The 10,912-nt window shown below is 41.3% G+C and overlaps 1 protein-coding gene across 2 annotated transcripts; it reads left to right on the plus strand.

The window, feature by feature from the left end:
* Positions 1-1,159: 1,159 nt before the first annotated feature.
* Positions 1,160-9,801, plus strand: LOC123443251 (secretory carrier-associated membrane protein 3). 2 transcript variants are annotated; one of them, XM_045119573.1, is made up of 12 exons: positions 1,160-1,333; positions 2,722-2,820; positions 3,397-3,459; positions 4,853-4,886; positions 5,515-5,637; positions 6,903-6,965; positions 7,049-7,142; positions 7,243-7,288; positions 7,392-7,459; positions 8,356-8,404; positions 8,984-9,049; positions 9,401-9,801. In XM_045119573.1, exons 1-12 carry the CDS (start codon positions 1,286-1,288, stop codon positions 9,485-9,487), a joined length of 840 nt encoding a protein of 279 aa, XP_044975508.1. In that variant the 5' UTR covers positions 1,160-1,285; the 3' UTR covers positions 9,488-9,801. The 2 variants fall into 2 exon arrangements, with proteins under 2 accessions (XP_044975508.1, XP_044975514.1); XM_045119579.1 differs by having other exon boundaries at positions 1,178-1,333; positions 3,406-3,459.
* The last annotated feature ends 1,111 nt before the right edge of the window (positions 9,802-10,912 follow it).

Below are 10,912 nucleotides of genomic sequence, written 5' to 3' on the forward strand. Positions count from 1 at the left end.
TTCTCACTATGCGGAAGTGAATCTGGCGTGGTTGATGGTTTATGGGTGTGTTTGAATAGTGTCCATACTAAATCGTGCCTAACCTGGTGCCTCCGTGAAATGTGTTTGGAGAGTGTTTGCTTGCTATCCTAGAAAAGCTATTGGTAGTCTTGCGTGGTTACCTAAAATTTTGCTTAGCTTGAAATCTAATTCACCCAGTTTGCTTAGCCTGTACCAAACGCTGAAAAAAAAGACGCCTGGGTAGCTGCCCGGGCACTGTTTTCTAGCATCGTTGAGCTTATGGATGTTCAATTATACGTGGCCATGGATACACGGTCTAAAAAAACCTGACCCGACCCGATGGTGCCAATGGGCAGGGCCTTGGCCTAGATTTTTAAGCCCGAAGGCCGATCCGGTTTCGCCATATTCATGATTCAACGAAGAGGCCCGATGGGCTTTTATGCTGATGGGTTGGGCCTGGGCCTGATTTCTAGGTCCGACATACGGGCCTGGCTTTTTTTTGTCGGGCTTGCTTAGGCTTGACCCGAAGCCCGACCCATCTCAAAGAATGGCTAGGTATACGTTCAATACTTTTCAATGATGCTAGTAAATTATTTAAATATTTCAACCGGCCAGGCAACCAACAAAACACATGTTGTTTAGATGAGCGAAAAGTACCAGACATGAAGCCGAGGCCACCAACAAAACATGCCCTATGTCTCTTGATGTTGTAAGGCCATTGTCTTGTTATCCTGTGCTGTTGGTAGTTCATGTCCTTGGTTTTTGTTAGCAGTGATTGAATAATGGTTATGTTCGCGTATGCGCGGGAAAAATGCTGTACAAAATATACTAATGTTTGTTTATCAATTTTAGGCAATGAAATCGGGAGCTTTGAGCTCCTTTAGTCGAAGAAAAGAAGAATATCTACTCGGTTTGCATTTGTTTAAAAGCTTACTCGGTTTGTACTCGAAACGCAGGGATCCGAATGCACGGCAAAAAAACCCCAAGAGGATAGGCAAAGGCCGAAGGGTGACCCTCGATCTCAGCTTGCTCGCGGGCCGAAAGGGACACCACACCGCACCGCAAACAACCAACACAGACCCGCACCATACGCCCAGGTTGGCGTCTCGCATTCCTGGGCCCCACCTGCCAGGGACTACCTCGCGCGCAGCCACCGCGTCTCCCTCTTTTTACCCCGTACTACTAGAAAGCAACGCGAGTAGAGAGGGAGGAGGCGAAGCACGCCGCACGCAGTTGGCTGCCACCACGTCGCCTGCCGCCGCCGTCGGAGAAGGAGGCCGGACCCATGGCGGGCCGCAACGGCTTCGAGGACGACGACGTCAACCCCTTCGCCGTGAGTGCTCGGTTCCTCGCCCTGCCCGTCGGCGCGAGCTTTCCAGATGCTTCCCCCCCGTTTGCGTAGATCTCGGGCTACCCTTTTTCTCTTTCCCCTTGGCCCGGTCCGCGTCGGCCGTGCTCGTATTCGGGGTCGGCATTGCCTGGATCCGAGGCCCCGAGCGTGGGACGGGGACGCGATGGGGAGATGCGGATTCGCGCGCTTCGAGTCGGCGATTACGCTTTGTAGGCTGTGTCGGCTGATTGCTCTCGAAGCGGTCGGTTAGTTCTGGATCTGTGCTCGTGTGATGAACTAGGGCCGCGCGGTGGATGTATTGGTAGCTTGTGGTAGGTGATTGGAAACCAGCATGAACTAAAATGTAGCTTGGTTGGGATTTGGCGCCGTTGCAGATTAAAGCAATGTGGTGCCTTTGATATTTGTGATACCCTCTTATATCACTTGGTTTACTTGTTAATTAGCTACTGAATGCTAGTGTGAGGTTGTTGGAGCTCGGTTGCTACCATATGCTATGTTAAACATTAGGGACTTCGACATTATATATGGTGGAATGCTGGTACTGTTTGTCAGCTAGAGGATGAGCCACTTTCTGTGCCCCCCTTGGGTTCATTTTAAGACGTCACTACTTTCAGACCCGCTGTTTTTGTGCTCAGTAATTCAATCGGTTTCTAGAAATTTACCAATGTGCCACAAGCTACATATCTCGGAACAAAAAATGTTAACGTGATGTGCAATGTATGGATAGGTATGTTCGTGAAACAAAAAAAATGTATGGATAGCTCATGGATAAAAATCTTGGGTTCGAGGTTTCTACATTCTAGGCTCTAGGTGGGAGCCAAGGTTGAACCACATGTCGCAAGTTCTTCTGTACCACCAGATAGGTTTATTTGTTGTCGATGTCATTGAACTGATGTAGATAAGGGAGCAACATTTCATTGTAATCTACTTAAACACCCCCCACCGTGATCACATTCTTAATGTGCCCATGCACATGCCCGTGAAAGTATATGCATTGGCAGGCCATCCTCAACAACATGCCAAAATATTTTAGATTTATGTCGTGCATATCTACTGATTACTGGGTATCTTAGTCCGGAACCTGTGTCAAGTTCTAATAATCAAGTAACTGCGCATGCATGCATCAATTCTTGCACCCATCACCCGTCATTTTTTGGGATGTTTTTGTATTGTTAGATTCTTTCCTCTGATTTTCATTGTATGCTATGATATGTTGACAGTCCATACATATACATTACATAGAATATTGATGTTCGGCAGCAGTTTAGTTGTTGGCAAAAGGAAGATCATGCTATTTATAAGTTGCTCAGAGGCTTCTATTTTTGGAGCTCTCCGTTCCTAATATCTTCCAAATGCTTCATATTCTACAGGGAGGGAGTGTTCCCCCTGCCTCCAATTCTCGACTCTCACCTCTCTCCCACGAGCCAGCGGGTTTCTATAATGTGGACATTCCTATGGATTCAACAAAGGTACGTATTAACGTATAGTTTTGAGAAGTTTTTCTTCACTCGAAAAAATTGTGTCAGCTAGCTTCTTACTGCAATTGCATAGATGCTCTCTTCGCCATTGCCAGTTATCAATTCCTTATGCATCATCAAGTACTTCTGAGAATTTTTATAAGTCTGATGGTCTGTTTCCTAGTTTTGGTGAAAATTATAAGACATTCTAGCATAAATAAGTTTGTTATATTTTTGTCGTTATTTGTTTCATTATCTTTTAACTTTAAGAACATATGCATGACCAACCATATAAATTATTCTCTCACATCTTTCCAAAACAGTTTATGGAAGGGTACTTTAGTCATTCTGTCTGGTCACTTTCTCAATCTTAAAAGATCCATCATCCATGTGCCAGGTCAAAGTTTGCCTTATAAAATTGACTGAATGGGTGATACTGTATACGAAACGTGGCAGCTATTCCTTTATTTACACTGTTCATGTGTAAAGTTAGTTTTGATTAAGTTCCTAAAAGAATGCTTGTGTGGTTATCCCTTGAGTAGTTTGTTTATATATGATTCCTTATATCATGCATGCTATCGCCATTAGGATGTGAAGAAAAAGGAAAAAGAACTCCAGGCGATGGAAGCCGAGCTAAACAAAAGAGAAAAGGTATGCATGTTACAATTGCTGAGTAACTGGACAGTTCTGCTGCTCTTAGTCAGTTACAGAAATATTGATATGCTAATTACCAGCTTTCCATAAGTGGTGGCACATCATATGTAAATCTAAAATCTACAGCATTTCCGTGTTTTATGATTTAGATATGCTAACCGTGGCATTGCTTTATTTAGTGTTACAACCATTGTTTATCAAGCGGTAAAGCGACCTAAAGCGGGCACCACCCGCTCTAATGCTTAAGCGACGCCTAAGCGCCTAAAGCGGGCAAATATCTAAGGCGCTGCCAGGGCACCTTGTCGCTTAAGCGACGCTTAAAGCGTCTGAAGCGGGACGCTTTATAAATACAACCAGTGAACCAATGAAACCTTATTTATGTTGATTTCGGATTTTCAGATCATTACTGCTGCATATGGTAGCTATCGTAGCCCTAAAATCCCGATAATTTATAGATGCTGTATATTAATTATCTTCTAATCTGGCAATGACAATATGGTCAATTTGTATGGTGTGCTGGTATGAGTCTACAGAAGCTGCGTGTCCTCAACCTACCAATACTAATAAAGCAGTTGACTGTAATTGTCATTAGGGTATTGGGATTATTGAATAGGTATTGTGCATTGACCTAAGCAGTAGGAGCCTAGGAGGTTAAATGGCTACCGGAACGATGAACTATCTACTTGCTAGTGATGCAATTTGAGGCCGAGTAATAGGGGCAGAAACATGCATCATCTTGCAGGGTTGGGCATATAACAGCTTTGCTGGAAAATAAAGGGTGTACAAACAGGCATGTGAATTTTAACGGGAACAATATTCTGTGCACTCCAAAAATTTCTGAATTTTCAATTTTCATCAATGTAAGATAAATTTGTGCTGTGTGAGGAAAACAATGCGTTGCTCTAACTCAGAACACAATTTTATCTTAAATTGATGAAAATTTACAAACATATATGCAGTGCAACAATCATTTGACTTTTTTCTTCTTCTTTCTGATTTACTATTTCTCCCAAGAACAGGTGCAAGAACCATTACGCTTTAACCTGTTTTTGCCCCTTGGTCTTGTTATCCAGATAGGGGAATCTACATCTCAACTTATTGCTAAATTTGGTTGGTTATGGCATTGTATATCCGAGTGATGAATGATCTATACAATTTTGTTTCCCCAGTCAAAACGGTGAAAACGGTTTATCTGTGAGAATCATGTTTCTTGAGCTTGTTATTTAATATGTTGAATTTTGACAGTGAGATGTCAGAGTATTTTAAATCAAAGAAAGATTATCTGTTTGTAGTGTATTCAATATATGCGGATACATGTTTTATTTACCATATGAGATGTTCCTTCTCCAACTGCTGATATGATTCCTCTTTTTTCGTCTCCCTGCCCTAGGAATTGAAAAGGAAGGAAGAGGCTGCGTCGCGAGGTACAACTCACATTCTTTCCATTTGTTGAATAGCTTTAATAGTTTTGTTTTGGTCATGTCACTGGCATGAAAAATTGAAGACAGAAGCATGCTTGATGAAAGCAATTTGTGCACCAGGAAGTGTACCAAGAAACTGTAGCCTGCCCACTCATTTTGAGAGGAGTGCACAGAGTTTTAGAATTCTTCTTAAAAAAGCAACATACATTTTAGAGTTTAGGACATGGGACGGGACACCAGTGTTATCAGTGTGTCACCCTGCAACTTGCATGGATATTGGTAATATTTGCTGACAATGTTCCTTTTTTTAGATTTTGATAATTTAGAGTTGGCCATTTCAAGGCTCCAATTTGGGATGTCTGAGTACAAACAATTGTTGTTTCTTATGGCAAGAGCAAATTTAGTTTTATACTCCATCCGTTCACATATATAAGGTGTTCTAACTTTTTCTGAATCAGATGTATATAGACATGTTTTAGTGTGTTTGTTCAATCATTTCAGTCCGTATGTAGTCCATATTGAACTATCTAAAACATCTTATATTTATGAACAGTGGGAGTACTTATGATTTCCCTAGCAGTGTGTTTGCACAAGTGCATTTCTCCTAATTATTTCTTTGTTTCGTTTTCAGCTGGCATTGTCATAGAAGACAAAAACTGGCCACCCTTTTTCCCTCTCATTCACCACAACATTTCAAATGAGATACCCATCCATCTACAAAAAATGCAGTACCTTGCATTTTCATCATTTTTGGGTAAGCTCTGATAATGTGAAAAATGTGGTGTTCGGTATGAATATGTTGTGCTGCCATTGCCTTTTTTTTTTGCTTGAGTACTGTAGAATAATTTTGGAAAATAATTATGTGGTGTTCTACGTGACCTCCAATCCCTTTATTGTAAGGATTACAAGTTTACATCCAGAATCTAATATGGTCTGTCAATAGATTACGAACCTGGATTCTCTGGTTAACAGCACCACAAGTCCACAACATAGATCAGATCAGCCACAATAGTATCAGAAGAGCCGTTGTAACTTATAAAGATCAGTCAAGCAATCTGAACTGGAGCCCGACAGCAACATAACAGAAACAGAGACGCACAATGTCTCTGGACTCGTTGCTCCAAAACCACAACAAGCTACTACTTTCCCTCTCTTTTCCTTCTTCTTGCATGACCACAGCCAGATCACATGAGCAGTGGTAGCCAGTGGCCATATTCCGTGGCGACCTGCCCCTCCTCTACCTCCAGATCTAATCCAGCCTATGTCAAACAGTAGTGGTGCAGATAAAATTCTAACGGGCAACATAATTGTAACACACAGAGCACTAACACTGAAACCTAGCCGAGTCACTCGGCCTCTCTCTTTCTTATCTGTTGTTTCTCACAACTTGCACAAGTACACAAGCTGTTTTGGTGACTTGCTGCCTGGCACAGCAAGGGCCATTTTCTATTGTTGATGCACTACAAGCTTGTGTTACACAAGATGCACCCTCCTATCTATAGGAGTTTTAGACCGGTGCTGCAGTGCCTGATGCTGCAGTAAGACAACAGTACAGTAAGGTGGTGCTATATTGCACATGCTGACAAAACCATTTCCAGCACCTTCTCTATGAAGCCAGCCCCTGCCGACCCGCTCTTACTGTACTGCTGTCTACAGCTAGCTATTACAGCTTCCAATCTTCCTTAACTACTAAGTCACCTAAGACCAAAATATCCTAAAAGGGTCTGCTACAGGACACAAGGATTATCCTAACAATGCCGACTACTGTTTTGAACATCTATTAGATCCTAGTACAAATGCACCAACAAGTATTTATGTTGTGACTTCCTAGTCATATTTTGCATGAATGATGTGATTATCAACATGAAATGAGAACCAAATAAGTTTGGATTCCTTGAGATATTGCAAAGGGACCCGCCATCTTCAGTTGATTGGTGGACTGAGAACTAATCTGGTGGAAAAGCATTTTGAGATCTTATGGATTTTTTGTAATTTTTGTAAAATTTGGATCTCATGCAGGAATTGCTCTCTGCCTCTTCTTTAATATCATAGCGACTACAACAGCATGGATTAAAGGAGAAGGTATAGCTAAAGTGTACCTTATTGTGCACATCTGCTATAACAGTTGCTATGACAATATTAACTCCGAATCTCTGCTTTAACAGGTGTCATGGTTTGGTTGCTTGCCATTATCTACTTCATATCTGGTGTCCCTGGGGCTTATGTGTTATGGTATCGCCCTCTTTATAACGCGATGAGGTAGGGTGTATGGTTGAGAATTTATTGTCTATGTGAAAGAAGTTCACCTTTCCAAATATGCCATGTGACAATATCTTGTTTATTATAATGCCTGTTGCAGAACTGAGAGTGCTTTGAAGTTTGGGTGGTTTTTTCTATTTTACATGGTAAGATACACTTTACTAGTGGTTTCATGCGGTCGCATCTTCGCATTGAATTTCAACGTATGCTCAACCTCACAGCCTACTGATCATCCTTGTCCATTTCCAGATTCACATAATCTTCTGCGTGTGGTCAGCTGTGTCTCCCCCATTCCCTTTCAAAGGAAATTCTTTGACGTAAGTCTCATTCTTTTCTTGTGCACCTACTTCTGGTTTGCTGTGTGGCTGTAAGTCCTAAACGGGTTAATGCATTTCCTTGGTCACAGTTTGTTTTTTGTCTGTAAAAGATTATGTGATCTTTTCATAAAAGGTAAGTTGTTTCATTGAATTATTTGTCTGAAGATTTTGGAAACACACAGATAACAAAGATAATCAATGAGCTAGATATATAGTTTTAACGTGGAGAACCCTAATCGAGAAAGAAACAGGCACACACCAAATGAGGTAAACTGCAAGTAGGGGAGTTTACACTGTGGCGTCAAAAAATCCATGCAGATAAGGGCCATGTATAAGTGGCATGTGAGGAATATGGAAGCAAATCCAAAAATTATACACATCAGCGGCTGTTACATACTCCCTCCGTCCCAAAATAACTGTCTCAAGCTTAGTACAAATTTGTACTAGAGCTAGTACAAAGTTGAGACACTTATTTTGGGACGGAGGGAGTACTTGTTTTAGTGTTAGATGCATCCATATCTAGACAAATATACAAGTAATATGGATCGGAGGGAGTAACAAGTTCCTGAACCCATTGTTGCCTTTTTGCCTGAGTTGTGGTCAATGTTGATCTCTGCAAAGGATCATGGAAGAAACATAATTTTATCCTGGAACTGAACGCATAGTAGTACAATGTTATACCAGGTACTTGGTAAATTGGTAATACAGACTGAAATTGCTCTGTTTCTTGTCATCCATGACACTCGAACGTTGTGCTTGGAATACATTCTTACCCTCCATGTTATCATATTCAGTTTTAGACCATTCTACCATAACATTTACTCTTTGTTTAGAATGCGTTAGAACTTCTATTTTGATCTTATTTAAGTAACTTTCTTTGCTTTCTGATGCTGTAGTGGGATTTTGCCTGCCATTGATGTCATAACCAAGAGTCTTATTGTTGGGGTAAGTCTTCATTACAGGTTTATCCAATTAGTCGGGACTAATTTGTTTATGTAGCCATTTGCCATATCTTCCTCTTACCCAGCCATTTGTTCTATATTTTTCCCCAATGATTGTGCTGCTTAATTTGTTTATGTAGCGATATGTCCATATCTTCTTCCCACGGCCCATGTTCTATGTTTTACCCCAATGATTGTGCTGCTTATGTTGCCTCAGTGTGAGGCCCAGCAGAGTCCACTGGCTAGACAAGAAAATCCTTGCATTTTGAAACAGACATCATGCACTATACTCACACGCATTTGAGTATCAGGGGTTTACTTGGTACTCCCTCCGTTCCTAAATATAAGTCTTTTTAGAGGTTCCACTAGGGGACTACATCCAGGTGTATATAGACATACTTCAGAGTGTAGATTCACTCATTTTGCTCCGGATGTAGTCCCCTAGTGGAATCTCTAAAAAGACTTATATTTAGGAATGGAGGGAGTAGATTGCATTTGGAAGTGATTACTGGGTCTGTGGGCCTGCTAGTCTTATTTAACCCCTTACTGATGTATATATTATTGTGGAATTTTCATTTGGCAGATATTCTACTTCGTTGGATTTGGATTGTTCTGCCTTGAATCATTGCTGAGCATAGGTGTCATTCAGGTGGGTGTGGTTTCCCTCTTTTTTTTCTGGACGATTAAATTCTTATCATTTGAAGATCTTAGTCTGCATGGCCTATTATATCTCTGCTGTTTTCTCTCTATTCTAACCATGATACTGTGCTTACCTCTTGACTAGTTAGCAACCAAAAATCAATTGAATGTTTTAGTTCCCATTTCCTCCCCATAAGTTTATGATTATGTTGTGTTAGCCCCCATGCTCCTAACTGATGAGTAGCTTCACAATTCATGTCACAGTTTTGATGAAATGCTCAATTTGTACTAGACTGATCAGCATAGCCAACTGATGTTTTTCCTATCTCTTGGTCATCAATCTCGCTTACTCAACATGCAGCAAGTGTACATGTACTTCCGTGGAAGTGGAAAAGCCCAGGAGATGAAACAGCAGGCAGCACGCGGTGCCCTGAGTTCTGCGTTCTGATGAAGAAAACCGCCCGCCAGACTTATAGCCAGGGTAGTGAGTGGAAGGAGACAAGATGTCCGCTGACTGGGCATTGTAGTCTTGTGCATCGCTGCACCATGCGGATTTGGATCATCGAAAGCAGACAGCTATATCTTTTTGCTCTTCTGTTAATACAAATATAAGGAGCCTTGTTGTGTGGATACTTTAAGGTGGTGTTATTTCCATTTGTTGACATGGTTTTAGATGTGGTTGGTAGCGAGGATCGATTAACCTTGTCGGAGGAATATATCTGCATATGTTTGCGTGGGAGTAAAATTACTTGTTCATTTTCATGACAATGTTGATGCGGCCTTCTGTTTCTGTTAGCAAAGACGATTTACTTGCTTGATTACTGAAGCATTTCTGATTTCCTCTCCCCTTTGATTGGTCAGGCGCTACCTGTCAGTATCAGGACAGTTTGATAATTTGCCATTCTTAGTTAAGATAGTTTCAGTATGGTCGAACTAAGCTGATGCATCCATTGCCCTTTGTGGCCTTATTCATATGGTTTGAGTGCCGTTACAGGGAAAAACCGGAGCTGTGAACTTTTACTCTAACGCCGCTGATTGGGTGCAACAACAATGCATAAGAATAACTCTACCAGAGTTGTCATATCAGCAACGGCAGTCTTTGTAACCAATATGGAGCTTGCTCCGTATCAATATTGAGGCTGTCAAGGCAGAGAGTGAACACACTCGTCATACTTGAGCCTTCATATTTTCTTACATGTAGGGCCCATTTGTCATTATGTCATTTGTTCTAAAAAAATCAACATTTGACATGTTCAGTACAATTGATTTCATACCGATAATCAGGACGACAAATTAGTCGCATCGTGATTTACATTTATAACACATTAAATTAAACTAGATAATTAGTTGTGGCAACCATTTACATTGATAAAACATATAATAATTAATAAAATGAAACTAGATAATCGGTTGTGGCAATGACCATCGCCACCACCACGGCCATAGTAGAATGTGGCAAAGGTGGCCTCAATTGCTAGGATGTTGGTGGCTGCGTCCCTCGACCACGCGCCCGTGTTTGGGGCCCACGCCGATCATTGGTCGGGCGGGGTTGTGTAACACCTAAGATGCAGTCTTATCTTTATTGTGGATCGAGGACTTCGACAGAGGTAAAAGCACGTCTCATCGTTTCGTAAGAATGCATATCGTTATAAGTACATATAAAAAAGATGAGTATATGGAATTGGTTTACACTCGTAAAGCTAAATCATGATCATCTAAATAAAAACATTCATAGCAATCATCATACATAAAAGCAGGGTCCGACCATGAACGAAATCAAATGATAAAAGCGACATCTACCCTTACTATCCTAGGTTGTCGGCCTCGAACCTATCCTATGATCGTTGAAGAAGAATAAGAAAAAAAATTCAAA

This window comes from Hordeum vulgare, chromosome 1H (assembly GCF_904849725.1).
Source record: "Hordeum vulgare subsp. vulgare chromosome 1H, MorexV3_pseudomolecules_assembly, whole genome shotgun sequence".
NCBI lineage: Eukaryota > Viridiplantae > Streptophyta > Magnoliopsida > Poales > Poaceae > Hordeum > Hordeum vulgare.